At 47.5% G+C, this 25,546-nt stretch overlaps 2 protein-coding genes across 6 annotated transcripts in view; one reads left to right on the forward strand and one right to left on the reverse strand.

Moving 5' to 3' along the window:
* Positions 1-64, forward strand: part of LOC135812368 (uncharacterized) — a 20,405-nt gene extending 20,341 nt beyond the window's left edge. Inside the window, exon 6 of the mRNA XM_065325744.1 lies at positions 9-64. Within this exon, the coding sequence (XP_065181816.1) occupies positions 9-64 (56 nt within the window). The remainder of the gene's footprint in view (positions 1-8) is intronic.
* The window catches only part of LOC135811926 (uncharacterized), a 195,015-nt gene that overhangs the window by 135,765 nt on the left and 33,704 nt on the right, over positions 1-25,546 (reverse strand). The window contains exon 11 of one of the 5 annotated variants that reach the window (XM_065325191.1): positions 4,527-5,282. The exons of the other annotated variants lie outside the window; for them this stretch is intronic. Within the exon in view, the coding sequence (XP_065181263.1) occupies positions 5,017-5,282 (266 nt within the window). The 3' untranslated portion in view covers positions 4,527-5,016. Of the gene's footprint in view, positions 1-4,526; positions 5,283-25,546 lie in introns of those variants that run through there. 5 annotated transcript variants of the gene reach the window in all.

The following is a 25,546-nucleotide window of genomic DNA, read 5'->3' on the forward strand; positions in this document are numbered from 1 at the left end:
CGTCATAGCCAATCGCAGCCAAAGAGCCGATACATACGGTTTGCAGGAATTTGTCATCCTCTAGTTGTCCTACTGGCAACTTGTGAGGAAACTCCGTCGGATAACTGCCCTCAAACACAGCAAGCTCGGCCGGAAAAATGCCTATCCTTCAGCCGTATGCCAACATACAGTTTTGAAAGAAGGGTGCGAAGGATACTTTTGCTGTTTCAATGAATATGATCAATAACCAATCGTGACTTTTCCCATCGCCTCCGGAACACAGTCATTTTGGGTAAGTACTTTCAGGTTATTGTTGTTACACGAACACAAAACGATTTGAAGATGCTTGGACATTGCTATTGTTAACACCTCATGCCAAACTGCCCGCGAACACAAGAACGCTAGCAAGTCTTTACCACAGTTTTTCTTCCTCAAGGCAAAGCTCAAAACCCTCCCTTCCCGTTCATTCCTACAACTTCCTACATCCCACTAAAATAGGATGTCACAAACTGGTAGCAACATGGTGGGTATCTAATCTCGGCAACGTGCCGGAAAGTAGCATGTGATATCGCATGTTGCTATGCACAACGGGAAAGCTGCTGATACGCTGGACATCAGGTAACAATCACGTGCCAAGTAATAATGGAATGTATTGCGCTCTTGGACTACGAATCAATTTGAACAATTGGAAATATAATTGGGGAAGAAAGAAGAAAACTGGAACGTACTTTAAGGATACCGACTGGAAGCGATGCGCTATTTCTATTTTGATAAAGAAAGTGGATGCGTCATGATGTAGTGTGGCACTGAGTCCGTGTTTTGGGCGGCAATTAAACATTCACAACATAGTCGTCTTCAGGTAGCAGCATGAGCAAAAATCGATCTTGGATTTATGCTAGAAAGATGTTGAGAGCTACCACTTATTGACAACGCTGTCACCTCCAACAACTAGTCGCGCGTCGGCGTGAAGGACAACAAAACTAACTAAGAAGTTGCGACTTCGGCTGTAATCGAGCGGTTAAGATGCACCGTATTTCCGACGTGATGCGCAATTTCACGTCAAGTTTGGCGTAAACTCCAAATTTCGACGTGAGCTGCAGGTCACTCGCGTTGTTTTCCAACATGCGAACCAAATAACACGAGATCCACTTCGCGTCAAGTGCATATCAACCTCTCCATTTGTGATAAAGTTGGTTGTTCCAGCGAGGAACACACGTTTCCTGCCGAACTTGAATGACTCTTGACTGCCATCCTTAGCACACGATGAGCACGTCAGACCTTCCACTCGCCAACCCTGCAAGAAAGCACCATTTCCTGCTCCCTCTGCATAGAGTTGGAACAACCAACTTAGTTTGATAGCATAGACAAGGCGGAGGACACTGTGTTCGGAAACAGTGACCTTACTACAACCAACCACGGTTGTCAGAGCGCCGGTCCGTTGGAAACATCTGAATCATATGGGTGTTGAACCCGGGTCTGACTCTCATCATACTAGGGGAGGTTTTAGACGACTGACGTTAGGAGAAGATTCCCCGAGCATAATGAGAGTCAGAGCCGGGTTCAACACCCATTGTGGTTCAGATGGTGCCAACGAACAGGGGCTCTACCAACCGTGCATGGTTGTAGTAAGGTCACTGTTACCGAACACAGTGTCTTCCACCTTGTTTCACGGTTTCAACCCAACAACATGTGTGAACTATAACACGGTTTATCTAACACTAGTTTTGGGTTATACAAGAAACAACTTGTATAATAGGTTTTTCATTTGACCCGATGAGACCATACGACACTTGCAGACAACGACACGAACAGTTCAATTGAACTGTTCGTACAGTTGTCTGCAAACGTCGTATGGTCTCGTCGGGTCAAATGAAAAACCTATTAATACTATTTGACGGACCTATGGAAGATGGCAACAAATAATAAGAATAACAATTATTATTTTTTGAACAACATGCATAACCTAATTGAACTGAAGGTAGCAGCCTAGTCGTAAATTTCATATGGCATTCAATTGACCGTAACTTTGGTGTTTCTCAATGGATTTGAGTGAAATGTTGGCCACGCACTCCTGCCACTATGCTGGCCTTCAGGACATGATTTACAAGTTCTTGCGCCTCACTGACAGGTTTTCCAGGTAGGCCTTGACAGATTATGCTAATATTTTCGTGAAATTAGGCTTTTCGCATTGCTGAAAAAAATGCGTAATTCTGCTAATTTTATGCTAAAAGTTATCATATTATGCCGCATTATGTTCACATATGCTGCTAATGTATGATGGTTGTGTTCAAAATAACAGGGGAATTTTTTTGCAGAGGGCGTTGTACTGTAGTAGCAAAAGTTCAACGAGGTCACCACACCGTCCGACCTACATGTAGCTACGACCGTCACCCTGGTCACTGATTGTGTAGTGGACTGGACATGTTATCAAGGGAGTCGTAAACCTACGCCTTCCAGGTGCATCTACTTGTACTTGTACTTGTAGAACATGTACAATTGTATGGAATTTGATGCGAACAGGCGGATTATTCCAATTTTATGCGATTCGTATGCAATTTGCCTCGAATTATGCGATTATTCGATTTTGGTAGGAATTATGCGAAAAATTATGCTAGCATAATCTGTCAAGGCCTATTTCCAGGCCGGAAAAACTCAAATTTCCGGCATAGTGCCACGGTGTGCGAGTCACCCAGGAGCCAAACAAATGCATTTACATTTTTTCACATTTTCTTGCCCATTCTGTCCGTGCGCGGGAACCAAACTTAAACAAGTCCAGAAGCAGCCATGGGTGGGGGGGAGGGGTAGGGCCCCTCAACGTGGCCCTGGAATCTGTCACAACGGAACGAGTGGGCGTTCTCTCACAGACTCCCACCGACGCAAGTCAATTTTTGAATTTTTTAATGTTTAGCACGTGCTACGAGGTCGTACCTTTGATACAACATCCAGTGCCTCCACGGCAAGCCATTTCCACAGCGCTGCACACGAAATCCAGGATGCCCTCAGAAACCGGCAAAGACTACCATTCACGTTCCACTACTGCCTAGTACTGAATCCTACCTGACTTCTTGATACGTCTCAAACTTGCCAAAGTCACTAAATCCACGTAAACTACAATAATCAAGCCACATGAGTAGAAGGTGAACCTCTTCCAGTAGTCTATGTATGGTGTTTTGGCAAATCACTGCCGCTCGCCTTTGGGTGTCAATGCGTTCATGGTAATTCCAATGCATGCCCGAATCAACGTGCCCTTCTTTGGTGTCAGTTTTGCTGTGTGCACGCGTAGAGGTGATACATTTATTGTTCCTGTGTGGACCAGTCTAATCATTATTATTCCTGGCTGTTCTTTCGTGCTATTCATGCTATTCATGATGCATGTAGTAGTAGTAGTAGTACATCGTGTTGTGTTGTTATGCATGTCGCGTGTGCCGTTTCTCAGTGCGCGCGCGTGAAACGGACTTCGCGGCTTGTAGTTTCTGTGCATGTTGAGAATTGAGTCGGTGTCTTGTTGTTTGCGACTGGAGACTACACATTTACAGTCGTGTTCTTTCGTTGTTTCAGTCAGTTACCATGGTTACAGCTTGCAGTTATTCCTCTTGTGTAGTTCAGTTGCTTTACTAGTGTCTCATCCTGAAGTAAAGATTATTCGTTATTATCTCTGTGAGTCAGATCCCTCTCTCGTCTACCACATATCTGCAACGTCACGAGAGTGCTGCAAAAAGTCATGCTGCACGGCGCCGTGCAGCCCAATACGTAGTTTTTTAACGTGATTTTTGGACAATGAACTCTATATCTATGATCCAAAGAAAACCAAACAATTAATAATGAAGCATAAATGAGAAATATCTGCCTCCTGAAATTGACTCAGAAAGCCACTGGTCACTTCCTAGTTTGAAGGTTACTTCACCTTGGCCGGTGTGTCCGCATAGTCATTCGGGTATGTTACTTCCTTGAGATCTGTACCTTTGCTCCTTTCTGCAAATGTACAGTTGTGGCTCAGTCCTACCCAGATAGGGCTTGAAAGTGCAACGTCACAATCGGCTGGAGTTGGCAATGGTCGTGATTACTGTAGCGTTGGGACGCTGGTGACTTCAAAGCGTATAGTGTTTAGAGTATAGCATATCCCCGTACTGTATCCCCATACGTTAGCGTATCCCCGTACATTAGCATACGGAGTCTGCCTGTGCATTAAAGCTGCTGTTCACGATTCTTTTGAGCCAGTTAATTTCATTGCCAGTTATAGTTACATTTCGATTGCCAGTTACAATGTGTTCACTGAGACCCTTGTGTATTCTTGCCTCCGAGAGACTGCGGCCGCTACAAATTGGTGGCAGCGGTGGGATTCGAACCCACGCCTCCGGAGAGACTGGAGCCTACGGAGTTTTCCTGTGCATTAAAGCTGCTGTTCACGATTCTTTTGAGCCAGTTAATTTCATTGCCAATTATAGTTACATTTCGATTGCCAGTTATAGTGTGTTCACTGAGACCCTTGTGTATTCTTGCCTCCGAGAGACTGCGGCCACTACAATTACTTCAAGTATATTGTGCACTTCAAGAGCGGTCTACTCACACTGCAATCAGACACGCTCCAATAGCATGCGTATAAGTAAGCATTAAAGAACAAAAAGGCATTTCATGAGAGCTAATACATACAGTGCAGGTTTCAGCATTTTCTCATTTAAAATCATGCACATTCCTGATTCGGAAAAATACTCTAGACATAATAACAGGTTAGTAATAATACTATTGGACATGACATGTTCTGAAACAAGGAATGTGGACGAAACTCTTCGCCATGGCCACAGTGGGGCTTTCTGACGACTAATGTCAAACGACTGAACCTGCATATTTTTGAGAATGGATTATTACGAGGATTCAAACGACAGAGTTAACTTTTTTATCTACTATTTTTTTTATTGAAAAACTACAAACCTTCAGACATGTCAATGTGCACATGATATACAGTGTACATACGTATGTATCGAGAAGGCAATACTATTGACCACGGATGTATCCACAAGAAATGCAGGGATTGAACAACTATTGGTGAAAATCCACATACGAGTAATGTGAATCCTCGGCTGGTTGAACTACTCCATAAGCATCACTTTTGGTGAGGACACTTTCTGCAAAGCCGGCGTCTCCATATGCTGCATTTTCTGTAAGATTGGGCACGATCTCTGCTGGTTGACGAGGCTTTTTGGGACGTTTTATCAAAACTAACACAGCTACTATCAGTGCAGCCACCAACAAGCCACCAATCCCGCAAATCAGTATTATAACGCCTGTTGTTATGCCTCCATCAACTGGAAAGGTAGAAAAAGAGAATGGGAGAGAGTAAACGGGAACGAATGAAAACATTAGTATCGTATTCTATGCACCAAAGCCCTAAAATACTGTAATTATTGAGCGAAATGTGAACGTGTTTTGCGAATGCCTGCTCATGAGTCGTTGATAAAATTAATATCCAACATTTTCACGAAACCAAATACTTTCATTATGGGATAGGAGGGAATGATCAATTCCGTTTCAGAATAGATTGATCCGATCTTACATGTACATGGCCTTAAGAGTAGTGATAGACTTGCGACTTTTTTTTACTTGAAACCACGCAACCAATTCGTAAAAGAAGAAAGAAGCAGGAAATGACAAAACAACAGATTAACAAGACATTGACTGAATGGGGCTGCAAATGCAACGCAGCGGTGGTGATGGGGTGCTGCAGGCTCCGCCGACCAATGGTCTCGGCATCCGCGCCTACTTCACGCATCAGAAAATCGGGAGAAGAAGAGAAACAAAAAAAGATTGAAACAGTATATAGCGAAAAGTATAGTGTGGAGAGAGAGAGAGAGAGAGAGAGAGAGAGAGAGACAGACAGAGACAGACAGAGAGAGAGAGACAGAGAGAGAGACAGAGAGAGAGAGAGACAGAGAGAGAGAGAGAGAGACAGAGAGAGAGACAGAGAGAGAGAGAGACAGAGAGAGAGACAGAGAGAGACAGAGAGACAGAGAGAGAGAGAGACAGAGAGAGAGACAGAGAGAGAGAAAGAGAGAGAGACGGAGAGAGAGAGACAGAGAGAGAGAGACAGAGAGTAGAGAAAACAAGGAAAAAGAGAGCAATACCTACATGTAGATACTAGATAGGTGCGATTAGACTGAGTCTGTAGCCCACATCCAGTTCTCGGCGCGCAGGTAGCGGTATACCTGCGTCTTGAATGCCTGCATTCGGCTGCGATGGTTAGGATGCAGGAGCAGATCACAGGGCAATGCATTCCACTGGTGGAGCACACAATGGGGAAATGATCGCTTCAGGACTAACGGGGTAGAGGCTGGCAGGCTGGCGTCCAGTTGAAACTGGTGGCCAGCAGCTCTGGCATGGTCGCTCCGGGTTCGCGGGTTGGCCGACTGCTGACGGCGAGTTGGCAGAACCGCGAGAAGTTGAGGTGGGCCCGTAATTACTTGTAGCTTGTATAAACAAGCTAGGGCAGCTACTGTCCGTCTGATTGCCAGACTAGGCAGGATTGCTCACGGACCGATGATTCCGAGGGCCCTGTGCTGGACTCGGTCCAGTCGGCTGAGGTGGCTGGATGACGCTCCAATCCAGATAAGTGGGGCGTACTCCAGCAGCGGACGAACGAATGCTTTGTACACTGTTATGCGCCCAGCCGGAGGGAGAAGATGAGCTGACCGGCGCAAAAGACCAAGTCGCTGTCTTGCCCGGGTTGCAACAGACCGGAGGTGCTCCCCAAAAGACAGCTTCTGGTCAAAGAGGATGCCTAGAAGGGTGATCGAGTTTGCCTCGGGGACTTGTATTCCACCAAACATGATTGGCGGGAGGTGTAAGTCAGCTCTTCGAAGCGTTGCAGTCATTGCCTGGGACTTGGTGGGCTCAAATGCAATCTTCCATTTCTGGCCCCAGTTATGCAGCCGATCGATTGACAGTTGCAGTGAGTGCGCTGCACCTGCCGCGCTGCCATTCGACACAATGGAGTAAAGTGTGGTGTCGTCTGCATATGCCTCCAGCTGGGCATCATCCACCAGAACAGAGGGTGCATCATTTACGTACAGTAAAAACAGTGTCGGGCCGAGTATGCTGCCTTGGGGAACGCCCGCAGTTATGGGGTACTGGGTAGACGTATAGCCACCCACCAAGCATCATAATGAACGTGATGACAGGTACGCCAACAGCCATGTGTGGAGTGGCCCAGTGATTCCTGCATTACGTGTCTTATGGAGGACACCAATATGGGACACGCGATCAAATGCCCCAGCAATATCAACAGCGAGGATACGAGCTGCTCCATTTCGCCCGACAGCATTAACCCAGGCATGATGCAGAGCCTGCAGAGCATCAGATGTACCCAATCTTCTCCTGAAACCAAACTGGTGGGAGGTGAGGAGCTGTTGGTGTTCAAGATGGTTTGTAACCTGGCTGTTCACAATAGTCTCCATCACCTTCGAGATGATGCTCAGTAACGAAACAGGGCGGTAGTTCTTGAGCACAGAACGCGAAGCCTTTTTGTGGATAGGAACCACGTTTGCCGTTTTCCACATCTTGGGTTGAATGCCTCGCCGGAAGCAGAGGGAAAACAGCTGACACAGTGGTGAAGCTAGTTCTTTGGCACACTCCTTGAGCACCCGGGCAGATATTTCATCCGGTCCCGATGCCTTTGACGTATCCAGTCTAGCCAGAACTCGACGCACTGCTTCAGGTCGGAAGTGAATGGTACTGATCGGTTGAGATGTGGGCAAGTCGTGGGGAGGGAGATCAGCAGTGGAGATATCGTCGCCGGGGATGCTACACTTCTTTGCAAAGAAGCGTCCAAATGCCTCCGATTTCTCTGCACTTGTTGCGTACTCGTGGCCATCGGCGTCAGCAATCAGCGGTATATCTGTATGGCACCCCATGCCACTTGCACACTTGAGCTTTGTCCACCACTGCTTGCTGTGCATGGACCCGTTTGATAAGCTGCGGCGTAGGCTGTCCTCCTTAGCCTGACGGGCTCGGAATAGGGTTGCAACAGCCTCAGTGACAGACCTCACAAATCGTTGCTTAAGTATGACGTCCTGGGGGGAGCGCCTCCAGGACCGCCAATGCCTGTCTTTGATGGCCATTGCCCGCGTGCACTCCGGGGTCCACCACTTTGGATCTGATGGCTTGGTGGTCATTGCCTTTGACGGAACGAACTGGGCGACGGCGTTGGATATCGTGGCAGTCACCTGCTGGCAAGAAGTGTCCGGGTCATCCGTTATGATGTCAGACCCCAGTTGGTATTCCTAAGGTGGGAGCGGAGACGGTTCCAGTCTGCTTGGTTGTAGCGACAAACAGTTCTGTGGGTGTGCTTCTCTTGCTGCACTCGAGCGCGGAATGTGGCAACAACTACAGCGTGATCTGATTTACCAACAGGAGGCAGCACATCTACCTCCACTGGCTCCTGGAAGTCGGACATTATCAGGTCAAGAGTGTTGTTTCCGCGGGTTGGTTCTGCCACATGCTGGGTGAGGCCATGCAGGGCACACATATCCTCAGCGGCTTCGCCGGCTAGAGACGTCCTGCTGCTCTGAAGCCAACTGCTGTTGTGCACGTTGAAGTCCCCGGCAATTACGAGCTTGGCGCCTTGCTGTCGCACTCGGACGATTGTGCTGTCAATATGTTCCAGGATTGAGATGTCATGATCTGCACATGAACCTGGCCGATAAGCGGCACACACTGTAACACGACACCCTGTTTGTAGTTGCACTGTGAGCCATATGACTTCCAGGTCACCGCAGGTTATCTGCTCCATGTGGCTATAGGCGAGGCCCGAACGTACCTAGACGGCGACTCCACCGCCTTGCGCTGTACGATCTCGGCGGATTGGTGGTGAATAGCCAGGTAGCGTGACATCCATTGCTGTACACTTCTCAGAGGTAAGCTTCGTCTCGGTGACGATTGCAATGTCCGGGCAGGTGGACATAACTGTGTGGTGAAACTCTCCACATTTACTCAGCAGGCCAAATGCATTTGTTAGCAGTAATTTGAACAATGGTCCCTGGGTGGGCGGCTTCTGTCGCGGGAAGAATGGTTGGGCATGCGGGTTCATGAGTCCATTTTCTTGGAATCAGGGTGCTCCGGAGAGATCGTAGACTCATGGCTGCGTGCCTTTCCACGGGGTGTGAGGCCTGGCAGAGAGTCTAGCTGGTTGGCTGTGCTATCCTTTGCTGCTGCTAGCGTGTTTCCTAATTCGATTTCTGGCTGAAATAGCTCGTTGGTGTCAGATACTGCCTGGTTTCTTTCGCCAGTTCCTGGTGGCGATGAGTCATCAGTTCCTGATGGCGATGAGTCATCAGTTCCTGCTGGCGAGGAGTCGTCAGTGTCATGCGATGAGTCATCAGTTCCTGCTGGCGGGGAGTCGTCAGTGTCACGGAATCGCCACTTCCTGCAGTACAGCCGGCCTGGCCAGAAGTTTCTCGATCGTAGTAGCCAACCATCTCGTGCATACATTGTAACGTGTGCAGCGGACGACTTCCGGGCTGGCTCACCAGGACTCGACTGGAGAATGCTTGCAGACAGTCCATCCAGCGTTCTGTCAGTGGTGGTGGCTACTCTCTGCTGGATATATGTCGTCAGCTGGTCGGCTGTGGTACTTTTAGGTTACCCACAAAGAAGATAGCCTTTTTCGGTCCACGAGGTTTGTAGTTTGACACTGTTGTCCAGATGTCACTGTCAGGGGAGAGTGGTGGTACAGATCGTTGTTGTTGTTGTTTGTTGCCTAGCAAACCAGTGTTTTGCAAACGGTTGGCGTCTTCACCTGTTGCACACATATCCGCATGCTTAGCTGCAGCGTGGGACTCACAACTACCGGTACGGTGCGCGTCCCCAGCGCTGTCCGTTGCTACAGGCATTGCCAACGGAGTTTCAGCAGAGTCTGTGCTACGGTGCACCGTACTATGCTGTACTTTGTCCCCCGTGACAGCCGTTGACGGTTTGCCGCTTGTTGTTGCGTGTCCAGCTCCAACTCCCCTTGACCTTGGCCTGCTGCTGCTCATCGATTTCGCAATGGCGGATGCCTTGAGGGTGACCAATTCCTCCTTTAGTCCTTTGACTTCTGCAGATAGCTCGGAAATTCTGCGGCTCATCCCCGCCGCACTGTCTGCGGATTCTGTGGCTAGGGAAGATAGTGTCTGCACAACTCCTAACAGCGAGTGCTCGATCCCTGGGAGGGAACAAAGCAGTTTCGTCTGGGCTTCACTTGAAAGCTCACCCATGACGATGGCCTGCCACCGGTGTCCTATCTAGACTAAAACTACACTATACTATCTACCTAAAAATACTATACCTTCCTCCAGTTCGGCCTGATGCCGGCTGGGCTAAAAAAAGAGACAAAAAATCTACGAGCTCGAAAAAACGAACTGCACTCGATTACTTTCGTATTGTATATACATTGAGCATCTATACGTAACCACTTTTACATTCTGAAAGGGAGGGAGGGAGGAGTTGGGTTGGAACAAAATTATTTGGGCCTCAACCAGCGAAAACAGCCCTTTGGGTCAACTTTTTCAAAATTCCTTTTTGGTTTGATGTGTTGAACCACATCTCCTGAAGGGCCTCAGCCAAGAAAAAGTTCAATATTCCGATTCTAAATGGGTGTATGTATCTATTATTGCACGATTAAATAAGTCAATAATATAGAACGAGTAAAAGACCGAGGTCCCCCGAGGTCTTTTACGAGGTCTATATTTCATATATTGACCGATTAAAAGGGCAATAATAGATTTATCACGACATAGCATACCTAAAACTGATTTTGCTTTGAAGAAAGGAATACTATTGTAATAGTATAATAGTATGTACATATGCCGTTTACATTGGACATTACTTCTGTGTAAACCAAAGTTTTCAGTTGTCTCTTGTAGTATGTTCCCCAAGTTCTTTGACTGAGAATCTGACAGTTTGGGTTCAAATCCCACACCCGACCACATCCAGGCAGCCAGAATGAGAGCCAGGCCAAGAAATTTGCATCTTTGGTCAACAATGAAAACTGTCAGCCGCAGTACGTGAGTTGGACGGTTCGGCAGCCACGGGGCTCCTCCACCTGGATGAGAAGATTGATGGATCAACTGTTAGGGATGCACTCAGAGCCAAACACCCGGAAAGCAGCCCGCCCAGCCTGCAAGCATTGATACAAGGAGACATCCCGGAACCACCCCATCCAGTACGATTCGAGGCCCTCACACGTGAAGTAATGAGGAAGGCTATTTTAAACACTGATGGTGCTGCGGGCCCTTAAGGCATAGACGCGGACACATGGAGATGGATGGCAACCAGCTTTGCAGATTCTTCGGACTCTCTCTGTGATGCACTAGTCCTATGTGCTCGCCGTTTGGCTACCCAGTTCGTCGATCCGCTGGCCTTGGAGGCCTATCTCGCCTCCCGGTTGGTCCCTCTGGACAAGAACCCAGGGGTGAGACCGATCGGGATCGGGGAGGTAGTGCGCCACATTATCGGCCGAAGCATACTGATCGTCATCAGCGACGACATCCAGAAAGCAGCGGGAAGTTTGCAACTCTGTGGTGGCCAGCATTTCGGCATAGAGGCAGCCATTCATGCCATGCACCAAGTCTACGCCCAAGAGGAAACGGAGGGCGTCATTATGGCGGACGCAGCCAATGCGTTCAATAACCTGAACCGCAATGTGGCCATCCGAAACATTCGCCACCAATGCCCCTCTCTTGCAGCAGTTGTGATCAATTCGTACCGGCGGCCGAGCAACTTGTATGTGGCAGGGGAGTGTATTCTGTCCCAAGAAGGCACAACCCAGGGGGACCCCCTGGCGATGCCTTTCTATGCCCTCGGCATCCTCCCACTTGTGAGAGCGGTAGCAATCCCGGACACCTGCTAGCTATGGTACGCGGACGATTCATCTGCAGGTGGTTGTCTGGTAGCAATTCGATCGTGGTGGGACAAGCTGCAGGCTGAAGGTCCGTCCTACGGATATCACCTCAATGCCCGGAAGTCTGTGCTTGTGGTCAAGCCACATGCCTACGACGACGCTGTGCGCCTCTTCGCTGATACTGGCATCCAAGTAACATCTGACGGCAACCGCTACCTGGGTTCCGCTATTGGCACGCCCGACTACATCCACGGGTGCATCCAGGAGAAGGCGAATGAATGGTGCACGCAGATTGAGACACTCTCATCCTTCGCTTGTACCCAGCCCCAGGCAGCGTACACTACTTTTGTTCGTGCTCTCTCATGCCGCTGGACATTCTTGTGTCGTGTTCTGCCGGATGCGTCCAGTGGTCTTGATCAGTTGGAACACGCCATTGTTACCAAGCTGCTGCCAGCCCTGACTGGAGAAGAAGTCAGTCTGGAGCTGCGACGGCTGTTTGCCTTCCCTTGCCGGAGTGGTGGCCTGGGCATCGTCAATCCATCATCTCTAACAACCCAATACGCCTCATCCCGCGCGATCACAGCCGAGCTCTCCACCGACATCCTCGACCAAGACTTCAGTGTGACGGAAGCTCTTGCCAGCGTTGCCTCAGCGAAAGCGTCACAGCGCGCAGATCACCGCCAGAAAGCGAAGACCGACATCCGTGGCTTCGCTGCCGACGCATCGCCCACTTTGCAGGACACAATTCAGTTGGCAAGTCAGCCTGGCGCCTTCAGCTGGCTCACTTGTCGTCCGCTATCCCGTCATGGATTTGTGCTATCCAAAGGCGAGTTCCGCGATGGTTTGGCACTGCGCTATGGCTGGCGGCCTTCTCGCTTACCGTCAACCTGTGTCTGTGGAGCCAGCTTCACAGTAGCCCATGCCCTGACATGCAGCACCGGAGGTTTCCCGTCACTTCGACACAATGAGGTGCGGGACATCACTGCCTCGCTATTGAAACGTGTCGCCAATAGTGTCGCTATCGAGCCACACTTACAACCGCTCTCTGGTGAGCAGCTTCGTTACATGACTGCCTCCACAGAAGACCAGGCTCGACTTGATGTTGCGGCAGTGGTGTTTGGGGAGGTCGGTTTGAGAGAGTCTTTCTCGATAATCGGGTTTTCAACCCCTTTGCTCCCTCAAATCGATCCTCTTCCATCACCGCTTGCTACCAGCGTCATGGACGTGAAAAACGGAGGTGATACGAACAGCGCGTCAAGGAGGTCGAGCGTGGAACCTTCATCCCTGTGGTTTTCGCTGCAACTGGTGGTACTGGTCGAGCTGCTGCCGCTCTCCTCAAGAGAATAGCTGCAATGGTCTCCGACAAATCTGGTGAGCCATACTCTGCAGTGATGGCATGGATCCGCTGCAGGTTCAGCTTTGCCCTTCTCCGTGCCGGCGTGGCTTGCCTGCGTGGTGCACGACGGCTGTATTCTCACCCTTTGGTGGCTGAGTCATCCGCTCGACTCGCTGTCTCAGAAGCTGCCATACAGCACTAGACACTTGTTTATGCCTCGTCATCATTGGATTTTCTCGTATGCTCCATGTATGTAACTACTGGTACTTGTTTTTATTGTATCATTGTGTTACTTAATTCTGCCCGTACAAGTTCAAATCCCAGCGTTTTGGCTTCAGATTTTTCTTCTTTCAGTTCTGATTTTTTTCGAAGTTGAGGAAAAAGTTCTAAGTCCTCGGCCTAAGTGGTCTATAATAAGTGGTCAATATATATTAAAGCGGTCAATATATGCTGATATTTGACCGTTTAGAGATCACAAGTTTCTGTGGGGGTCAATATTAAGAGAGTGATAAACACCAATATACAATATGTACTCCAAATTGGTGCAATGTATGTATACGATGTATGTGTACAATGAATATTCAGCATTCGAAGGTGGGTGGGCACCTTGAATGCTTTTGAAATAGTGCAGTAAGCAGCTATAATGACATAGAATAGCTGATGAGTGCGGAGAAATGATCGACATATTCGCAGCTGCATCCAGCGTGGAGTCGTTCAGCAATCTCGTCTTCCATTTCTTCCTTCGTAGCTGAAGACACGACGTCGCTGCCGTCACTAGCCCCAGACTCAGAATTATCTCAGGTGACGACTCCTCATCTTCCGACTCCGACGAGTCATCGTCCACCTTGAGTCGCATCGCAGCAGGAGATGACGGCTGCGATTCCGCCTCGCTGTCGACATCGATGTCGGAAACAAAGAACGTCTCATCCTCATTCTGAACTTCAGCGGCTACTTCAGCATCCACTCCCCACCAGGCTCGAGCTAGCTGTAGACAATGACTGCGTGTGTGCTCTGCGAACAGCTCTGGCGTCCGCAGCCATCGCAACAAGATCAAGGAACACTGGAGTTGCCACTCGACACCATTTCAACTAGTTACTTCAAAATTCCTTCAAGCAAGGAGTTCAAGAAGTCGTAAGATCGTCGCGCTGTTTGCAGCGCGATCCAAAAAATTGTTGAACGTCACAAATCGACCTTTTTCTCGAAAAATTACGAAATCTCTAAGGGTCGTTTTCGGTGATTGCGGCTCATTTGTTTTCGTGATTTTTTCCGGACAGCATCCAACTGGCGAACCCCTCCTATCGCTCTGGAATGCTGTAATTTTCACGAACGTTTTCACAACGATAATATCTGTGGTGATAGGAGAAGCTACTTGTTTAGAGTTACAAATGGCCAATTTTGCTTTTCCTCGTCAAAGTGAACAAAAGACCGCGTTCTCCAGCTTTGTAAGTGAAAATGTCAACACGAGAATAAGCAAATCCGCCCACGAGTCAAAGTAAGGTCTCGTCAACATTGTATCATACAGGTTACAAACACAGATCCAAGGGCGTCAGGGACCGCATGAGGTTTGGCGCTGCTTTTGGAATGCGATCCGGATTTTGTTGGCTATAGTTACAGTAGATGATAGGAAATTACTGATTTAAACATTTCGAAGGAATACGCAGTTAATCATTAGGGCTATGGAAACTGTTCGCATCTACTTTTGAATAATTTATTGTCTTCATGTTGCTATGGTGATGGCAATTGTAATCCTGAACGATGTTCTTCCATCCTTGACGGTCTATCACAGCGCTAATGTAAGAGCATTGTGATGTGATAGATGTGCGCTTGCGATAATTATTTTTTGGGCATTCTGTGCCATAGATCGGGTGAAGTACGTAATAAAGGTGAGGCATCGCACAGCTTCATAATCAAAAGAGGAGTTGAGGGGCAGGTCACAAATGTTTTGAACATACACATGTAAATAGTAGGGTATCCATGCAATGTCTTAAGTTCACATACAACGAAGTGAACAAACCTTACAGCACATACCGCTGGTTGTGCCTGTAGTACCTACCATAAAACTTAATGAAGCAGAAACCAGCAAACATGAAATACGAGGTCATGAGTGCGCACTGCAGAACATGTTCATGATGTTCGTCGTCGCACTAGCTCCGTCCTTATAGCACTCACTTCCCACTTTTCCCACGCCCCCCCCCCCCCCTATCTACCATTGCTATGTTTTGCGTCTGTTCGACTACGGCCACACAGCATGGTGTGGTGTAATTTCAAATTTGTCCACAAAACTTGAAGCGCATCATGAAAGGATCATTAAATGGTCATTTGGACTATTTTTGAGTCACCTCTACCATTGCATTTCCTTCTCAGCCGACTAGATCCTCCTGCATACAATCATCACCACCGCGACGACACTTCTCTAGGCGATATCGATAACTTCTTCAGACAGCTGTTTCACAAACATAGCTCATCAGTGGGGCAGGATGTTGAATGATTAAATTATAATTATTATAAGACCAAGCTGCTATTATAATTATAGCGTTTTAACATACGGAACTGGCAAGCCTGAGGTCACAACGCGGGAAAAGGAAGGTGCGAAGTACTGTTGACGCGCATGGGACATAAATGCAGTGTCAGAAATTCGGCGCGGAAAATCATCACACTGACTATTCTTTGAGCTTCGAGCTGACAACTTGAAGTTTTTTCGCTCTTCAAGCTCTTTGAGCACTGAGGAGCATTGGCTTTGTCTTTCAATGGAGTGACACACACCGTGTATTATTATTGTTGTTTTTGAATGGCGGAACGAGAATGGAGGTTTGGGACCCTCAACGCGCGAGGACTTTCCTCAGTTGAGAAGCGGAGAGCGCTTGTTCGCGACGCTGATATATTCAATCTATACTTACTTGCTTTGCAGGAAACAAAGTTACTGGAGAACTTGAACGAGCGAAATGGGAGACACCGGCTACTGACGTTTACACCGGAGACACGAGCTCGAGGGCTGGGGTTTCGTGTCGAGCCATTGCTTGCGAATTCCTTGCACAGCGCAGGGCCGGTCGGAACCACGGAGCGCATTGCTGTCGCTCGATTTCATGTACCGTACGGGACCGTGGTCAATGCGTACGGCCCAACCTCATCAATCACCAAGAAGGATCCCGATGAGCAGGAAAAATTTAACGACACACTTACGAATGTCGTCAACGGCCTCCGGAGGAGCGCGCTTGTGTTGGTACTTGGCGACTTCAATGCCAAAGTCGGACCGCGCAGAAACGGAGAGGCTTGCATTGGCAGTCATGTGAAGGGGCTGCGTAACAAGAAGGGAGACGCGCTTGTGCAGTTTGCTGACAGGAATGGATTTGTATTTGCCAACACGTGTTTTCAACATCCCAACCGTCACCTCACGACTTGGGAAGGCAGGACACCTCGCGGAACCCCAATTTATAATCAAATAGACTTTTTGTCCTGTGTAAACACAACACTAAGTCATTGCTGCAGGATGCCAGAAGTTATGCTGGAATTGAGACATCATCGGATCATGGCTTTGTCTCATGCCGTTTCTCACGAAAACTACTGCCTTGCATATGGAAAGCCCATGGTCAACATCCATCAGCCAAACCCCTAAATCTTGTCGAGTTTTCCATCAGTGAAACAAGACGCAAGTTTGGAATGAAAACGGATGAAGCAGCAACTGAGCTCTGCTGTGGATCGGGGCCAAACTCAACATTAACTCCCTGAACAATGCTCTGCGGGGTGTTGCCGGGTCTGTACTCGGCAACAAACCGAAGTCCAGACTGCCATAGGCAACTGGCGAGGTGGAGGCACTGTCAAAGCTACAGAAAAAAATCGGATGGACATCAACAGTGTGCAGGATATCTCAAGCCGTAAGCAACTGCAGCAGGAACGAAACAGAATTCAAAAACAAATAAAGAAGATTGTCATCAGCTGGCATCAGAACATCTGGACAAAAAGGTGAAGCAAATTGAAGACCTCAAGGATACTATGCAGATGTTTGCAGCAGTGAAACAGCTCCAATCCAAAACTGGGAGTGAACTTGTTGTTGACGGTGTGGATGGCAAGCAGATTTATAACAATGAAGGCAAAGCCAAAATAGTAGCCAAGCACTTTCAGGAGCAACTTGGGCCGGCTAGCAACATGATGATTGATGCCTTTGAAGGCATCCCGCGATCTCTTAACAATCCCATTACCCAGGCCGAAGTCACTCGCATTCTAAAATGCCTAAAGAATGGACGTGCATGTGGTCCTGATGAGCTACCAGCAGAGCTTCTAAAGTACAGCGGACCAACAATAGCCAATCTCATATCAGCCATGCTCAATAACGTATTTGAAAATCATCGAAGAATCGAAGTCGGCGAAGGCACCCTCATCCCGCTGCAGAAACCTGGCAAACCGAAACGTCCTCCTGCTAACCTCCGTCCGATCATTTTGCTAACCTCACTCAGGAAGAGCCTCTCTCTTATGTTGTTGTTGTCGTAATTATATTTTGTATCGCAGACCAAACGGGCAATGGTGCCCAATATTATGATGGCGATAAAGTAACTCATCTTGAATAGAATCCGACCGGGAGTGGAGAAGTTTCTGTCACGAGGACAGCCTTGCTTTTGCTGCACCAGGTCCACGGCGGACGTAGTCTGGTGCAAGAAGTGACTTTCGTCTCTTGTGGAAAGATTTGACACTGAAATTCATGTTCTTGGCCTTGATTTCAGTAAAGCATTTGACACTGTGAACAGAAACAAGCTACTGAGTGTGCTGAGCTGCGAACAGATTGCAACTGATGATGAGCTACGCATCATTCGGTACCTCATGTCAAACACCACTGTTGAGGTCAGGGTGGAATCAGCCTTCCCAACTACGAAAGGCATTCCTCAAGGAGATGGCCTTTCGCCGGTCCTATTTACAGTTTACCTCGAAGTCGCTCTACGTGACCTTCGTTCAGTCCTACCACCGAGACCAGCTGCAGATGAAAACCTACCGGCAGAAACAGCTGATGCTGATGACGTAGACTTTATTTAAACGTCCAAAGCCTATCTTGACCACCTTCAACACATAGGATCTAAAAGTTAACGTTACAAAAACAGAATGGATCAGAATATACCTAGAACCAACGGCACAGTCAGCAGTAACATACCAGTCCGTTATTCGAGGACAGGAGCCTTGGAGAATGGTGAAGACACTTGGCTCCTTGTATGGATCATGCTATGATGTAGCACTGCGAATTAGCCTTTCCGCAGCGGCATTTGGGTGCATGAAAGAGATTTGGCTCCGGCGACAGCACCTAACAGCTAACACCATGATGTGGCTGTACAACGCATACGTCCTCCCGATTCTTACGTACATCATTGGCTGCACAGGCTTGTCAAAGGCACTGGAAGACTCCCTCGACAAGAGCCATCGAAAGCAGCTTCGTCACATGCTTGGCATCCTTTATCCGAAAATCATCACAAACAACGATCTGTATAAGCTCACCAACACCGAGCCAATATCTGGAATTGCGAAGCGAGCTAGATGGTGGTTACTCGGGCACATTCTACGCCTACCAATCGGCACACCAGGGAACCAAGCAATGATGGCATACTTAACTGCAGAGGAAACAACTAAACAGAGGAAGGGAGCACCTCGGTCCTGCCTGGTAACCACCCTTCAACGAGACTGCAAGCTAACTGCAGTTGTACTGAAGACGATTCGACACCTAGACACGCTCCGGGACTTTGCGGCCGATCGAACGAGATGGGGCAACATCTGCTCGGCCATCACATGAACATATGGACTGTCTTACGTGTGTGGACGGTGCTTGTGCTCATATACTATATCAGAGTCTACATGCATCCGAAGCACTGATGGTATCAGTATTATTTTGTACTCAATGTACGCAACACTATTATCTCCACATCACCATGTTTTTATTTTTGTTTAAGTTTTTTCACTCCATTGTCGTGAGTTCCCCTTGGGAGCGAATACGAGAATAATGTAATAATAATAATCTCTGCAGAAATAATATGCCAGAACCAGTGTACTGTGTAGCTAGTGAGAGTCTGTGCATTGCACTTGTCCGAGCACAATGAAGATCTGCAAGCTCACCTCATGACCCGCTGATGTGGACAGCCACAGCAGCCCCTGGGCAATACGCAGACTCTCACTAGCTACACAGTACACTTCCCAACTTTGACCTTCCATTAGTACAACAAAGTGAATATCTGTAAGTATCTGCTTCACAAAGCATAATATAAAGATTTTGCGAGCATAATGCGAGAATCCGTGAAACGCATACTTCCATGATTTTGGTACACCGTGCACTGAGTCGGGCACATTATTTCTGCATTGATAGTCATTGTGATCGATTTTCGGCGCCGAATTTCTGACCCTGAGAAGTATGTCCCATACGCGTCAACAGTACTTCTCACTTTCCTTTTCCCGCGTTACCACCTCAGCTATGCCAGTTTTGTACGTGAAAACCGCTACAATATCAGTTGGGTCATATATGTATATAATTTAATCATTCATCATTTAATCTCTTGCGTAATTTAATCATTCAACATCTACCTTCGCCGATGAACTATGTACTAGCGAAACAGCTGTCTGAAGTTAACAGACTACCTTCGGCCACACCGCAGGACACACCGATATTCAAAACACTGCAAAGCAGCCAATATTCATTTTTTTTGCTTCAAATTTGGAGAGACATTCCTTTAGAGTATCTGCCTGCAATAAAGATAGAGCCATCAACCAACTGTTAGCTGCTCACTGAGCTTTTAAATATCAGGAATCGAAGTTTGCGGACATTGAAAATTTTCGTACATGATATAACAAAGACCATCTCAATCAAACATAAAACAATTCTAGTAAAGTTTGGCCAGCAACATATCTGAGGTGCTAACGAAGAGATATTTTGAGAAACCCCACTGAGACAGAAATGATCAGAGGTACATTGGAACAGTATCGGAACGGTACGCAAGCATTTATCTTCTTTGGATGCCAAAATATATTTCTGAGTGCAAGTTCTGTAAAAACAAAGAGTGTTAGCACCTAGACAATTTCCCATAGATCTGTTTAGATATAAAGTTTGTTGGTCTAGGATGCACGACGGCTGAGATATCATGTACCAAAGTTTGCCGGGTAAGCCCAAAAAGTGCAAACTTTTGCCTATCTAGAATTCTCCAGCGCTGTACGTTTCTCCTTCTTCCTGCTGAGCTCGGTCTGCAAACCCCTTCCTGATTGTCCATCTTCGCATTCTAGCTGATTTTCTTCTTCACTGGACTTGCACCTCTTGTGATAAGCCTTGTCTGAGTCAAATCTACTCAGGAGGGCTGTAATGTATGAACTGCACAACCAGATGCGGACAGGATGTTGGCCACTGTCTTGTATCCATCGTTGAAGATTGCCGTCGCAAGATGAGCAGCTGTCTCCACAGTTTGCCTGCTGCAGAAGGACTCTTTGGGACACATGCCCCAAACGAAACCATTCAATGCTTCATTGGCATTCCGTGTTGCAGACCTGGCACAGCGAAGCAGAAGTGCGTTATCTGTTAGACGCACGTTGCATCCAAGTACCGTCGGTACTGACAGCAACACGATCTGGATACTCAACATTTTCCGCTGTTTTAGTCGTCAATAATTCCGTTGCCCATTTCCAGATAGACTTGTCACAAATCTCAACAGCTGCGTCATGTATTGCAATACTGTGATTTTGGAATGGTTCTTTTTTCACAGGTTCTGGCAAATCCATAACTGCACAGAATTTGCACAGTCCCTCTCTAGCTCTGCCAAAAGATTTTCTGTTCACGCTGAAGTATCGATGTGGAGGATGTGTTGCTAGACAGTGATCCGTCAAATACCTGCCCGCAATTGCCACAAATCAACTGAATGGCATAGGCCAAGCCATGGCGTCGCGTCTCGCGCAGTTTCAGTTGGCCAGTCTGACAACTTGAGCAAACTCAAGCAATAAGCTAGGGAGATTGCAGACAGATCAAATCTAGGATGCGATTTTTGCCAGCTGATTCCATTTCACCAGAGTCATCATAGTCTTCTTCCTCTGCTTCACTCTCAGGCTCTGGTGAAGTGTTGAAGTCGTCACTGTCTGCGTCGCTGCTTGACAGATCCAGGTCAAAGACTCAATAGTATCTACGTCATCTCCTTCCACATTTTCAACACTATTTTTTTCGAAGTAATTTTCAAATGACAATGACAACATTTGATGGCGAGTTTTCTGTCTCAGATATCTTGCCTACTCTTGAGCTTGGAGGCTGCCGTCTTCTGGCCCTACTAAGTAACACTGTTAGTTGCCTTCCCTTTCGCTTGTTCCCCATTGCTACTTCACAAAGACAAACCAAACTGAGGCCCCAAGTAAATAATTTGGAGAGGTCAACGATGCATATCGAAAGGGCCGTAGCTAGCTGTAGCTGTCAGTGCATGCCGTTGTACAATGTAGTGCCGTGCATGCACGAAGATCTACGCACTGCATGGCCGGCAACAGTCAGCGCATGCACCATGGAGAGCGTGAGCAGTTGTCATGGAAAGAAAACCAAATCAAAATAGATAGGAGTTAAGCAAAATAGCCGAAAAACAGTTTGGGACAATTATAAAAGAATTTATCAATAATTATAATCATAATAATCATCTTGGAATGGGCAACTTTGAAAGCCTATATTTCACGAACCATTGGACCGAATCACCTTAAATTTTCAACATAGACACTTTAGGATATATCCATTCCTAAATTGATTCCGTTTACGCCACATGAGGAACTTCAAAATGTGACCCCTGTGAAGGTGGTCTGCCACCTTAAACACACAGTGTAATGGTGGAGGTGACTAAACATTTTCTTCTATGGCCGAGAGGCTTGTCTCACCCTGTAATAATCTGTTATTTGGACTGCTCCAGTAATTTACCAGGGCCCAATTATATTCTCGGACCGCCTCATCTCCGCTCTGTGAGGCCCGCCAAGCCCACTCATGTACCCTTGCTCATCACATTTATCTTAAAGGAGAAGTCGGTCCCACGTGTCTCCGACAAAGCGTTCTTGAGATATTTCCGTTTGAAAAACTGAGTTTCGGGGGCTGCGCCATGACATCATGCGGCCACGCCACACCCTCCGCAACGTCATAGCGTGCAGCTAGGTCAAAAGGACTTCGTAAAAGCAAAAGTGTCAGTGCTATTTCAAATGATTTGGTGACCCATAGTAGGTGGTGCAAGTGACTCCGAAGACGTAACTCTCTGTGAGAGTGAGGATGCAGCCATGGCTGACGTTCATGAGTTCGGTCTGGGGCTGAGAACCTCGGTATTCAGCTGAAGAAATGGCCGCGCGAGCCGGTCAAGAGTGAGCGCTACTGAGTTTCCGACTGATGAAGAAGCAGCAGCTATTGCAGACGAGGCTGATATAATTATCAGATCGCTGGAGAGCAGAGTCTTGTTGTACCCACCCCAGCACGGCAGTGCGGGAGTGGTTCCGTGTGTGATGAGTTTGTTGACTACACTACAGCTAGCATGCAAGCAGCGCATTGCTAGAGCCGTAGAGGCCAGCGCATCCCGACGGAAAAAGTCCAACTCGGAAACGGCTAAAATACGGTATAGCCTCGAGGTTTGCCGAGCTGAAAATCACAGGGTACGTAGTGTTTGTAACACTGAATTGAATGGTCTTGAACCGAAGAAGCTGCGACAAACGGTTCCCCAATCGAACGTGGTCCGAATTTGGCCGTTTTGTCCACATCTAGATGGTGTGGCTCCCTGGCTGCACGCTGTGACGTCATCACCTGGATCTGGGTGAGGCGCGCTCAAATTCGCACACGTTCGATTGGGCGTATCTGACAAACCATAGGACGCAGCCTCCTCGGATAAAGACCATACGACTTAGCACCCCGAACTCTACGGACAGTGAAATTTAAATTTCTCACCGGACTACCTCTTTCAACGAATTCCCCAACATTTGGAAAAGTATGACTGATTCCAACGTGATAGACCGACTCGAAATCAAGTATCATTGCCTGCTCATGGTTTACCCAAGTTTTTAAACTCACCCGTGTTAAAGGTTTATAGACTTTGCCTCTCCCTTTCCTATAGTATTCGACGTGCGGAGACACTTTCCGCTTTCAACAAAGCTCTTCGCAAGTAATGCTTCTTTTTCCTTTTTTCTTTTTCTCTTTACTGCATTTTTTTGCCCTCGGTGGTTTCACCCTCACTTCCTTGTATTGGCTATTTTCATTATGCGCCATGAAGTGCAGACAGTAAATAAAATATAGAAATACCTCTGTTCACGGTTCCTCGCTGATAGTTAGGGACTAGTTGAGGCCGTCCTGTCACTGCTCTCATGGACAATTTTCATCTTCCCTTTTCTTATATAAAATCGGAAAATTATGGAATTGCCTTCCACCCAAGATTACCGCTATTAATTCCTTTTCAGAATTTCGGACACAATTTCGTGCTCATTATAAACAGCATATATTTGCCTGCACAAGTCACTTCACTAGTATAAATCTTCACTAGTTTGAGGGAAAGAGACAAACGGGAAAATTCTGAAGAAAAAAGCTATGGTGTAGTCGTCATCCCAGCAGAGACTGTTCAACATTTTCTTCAGACTTCGTTACTCACACTTCCTGTGAATCCACACAGGCGGGTGGGACGCAGCCCTCACTGTACCCACACACTTCACGTACACTCTAGCACGCGGGGAGCCCCAAGTCATAAAATTTTCACTAGTTTGAGGGAAAGAGACAAACGGGAAAAGTCTGAAGAAAAAATTGACTGTCACCACCAGGACTCGAACCAGGGACCCTCGCTTGTAGCTAGCGATGCTCTAACCACTGAGCTATGGTGTAGTCGTCATCCCAGCAGAGACTGTTCAACATTTTCTTCAGACTTCGTCACTCACACTTCCTGTGAATCCACACAGGCGGGTGGGACGCAGCCCTCACTGTACCCACACACTTCACGTACACTCTAGCATGCGGGGAGCCCCAAGTCATAAAATCTTCACTAGTTTGATGGAAAGAGACAAACGGGAAAAGTCTGAAGAAAAAATTGACTGTTATCACCAGGACTCGAACCAGGGACCCTCGCTTGTAGCTAGCGATGCTCTAACCACTGAGCTATGGTGTAGTCGTCATCCCAGCCCCAGCACTAGTATAAATATAAAGCAAAGATCATTTTCACTGTTAGGAGTTCCCCCGATAGGCTATGCCTCTGGGAAATCCTTTAAATTAAACAATGCAAATACTGCTATTCTTATTCTACCTGTTCTCCGCAAACTGTCCAAGTGAATCTGCTACTTTAGGTTTTTAGAACCTTCCCACAGTTTCCGAATTTTACACCGATTTCTGCGAACTTCTATTTAGACCTATTCTCCGGACCTGAACAGAGTTTTCATTAATCTACTTGGTCCGTTTCATCGCAATTGTCGCTTATCTCCCACGCACCTTTTGACAGGTAAAACCCAGTCCGATCTCGATATATAATTCACATTCGTTTGGGAGGTTGTGATGGAAAGATCAAAGGAGACCAGAAAGAAGATAACCATCGCGACTAGCGCCAGTGGCATCGTGATTCGTACGATTTTGATGGGAAAGTGGGGAACTTTTCGCTGCAGTGAATGCACTGCAGTGAATGCACACATTCACTGCAGCGAAAAGCCAAGCGCAGCTCAAAGACCGGAACTGTAGCAGGGGAAATCGACATCCTGCCCTGGAGAGCATGACAGTCACGGCCTGGCCAGCCAGCTCAGTCGCCACGTTTGAACTGCAACGACCTGGCATTCTTTGCAAGCCTGCAAACTGATGGCGAGATGGTGGCAAAGAAGACTTTGTCCGACCTGGCAGCGGCAGTACAAGAGTCAGGGTCAGCGTATCCAGCAGAGCGTATGACAGCTGTCTGGAGAGGGATGTGTGCCTGATACAAAAACAGTGTTGAAACACACAGTGGTGACACACGGGTCACGCTGCCCACGTTCCTCCAAGTGCCAAAGTGACAGCCACGACTGCTCCTTCTCCATCGCTGCCATACACCAAGCAGAGAAAGCAAGAGATACTCTACGCCAGCAGCTATACGCACCAACGAATATCAGCTGGTGTGACATCAGCTCGAGTGATACAGAGCCAGAGTTGGATAAACTAAAGCGTGAGTGCAAGAACGCGCTCCGTCACTGTTTTCTTTTGTACATTTTTGTAACTTTGCTTCCTTTCTTCGACTTGCTTCATCAGATTCCATCGCTGAATTTTTTTTCTTGTGGCGGACAGGAATCCTGTATTATGCTTCTTCACTATGCGTATTGGAAATTGTACAGAGCGGTAAAAAAAACTCCTGTTCTTAGTTGCGATAGATAAGCGACAATTGCGATGAAACGGACCAAGTAAAAGAAACAAAATGGGA

The sequence above is a fragment of the Sycon ciliatum genome, chromosome 3 (genome assembly GCF_964019385.1).
Source record: "Sycon ciliatum chromosome 3, ocSycCili1.1, whole genome shotgun sequence".
In the NCBI taxonomy this organism is placed as follows: domain Eukaryota; kingdom Metazoa; phylum Porifera; class Calcarea; order Leucosolenida; family Sycettidae; genus Sycon; species Sycon ciliatum.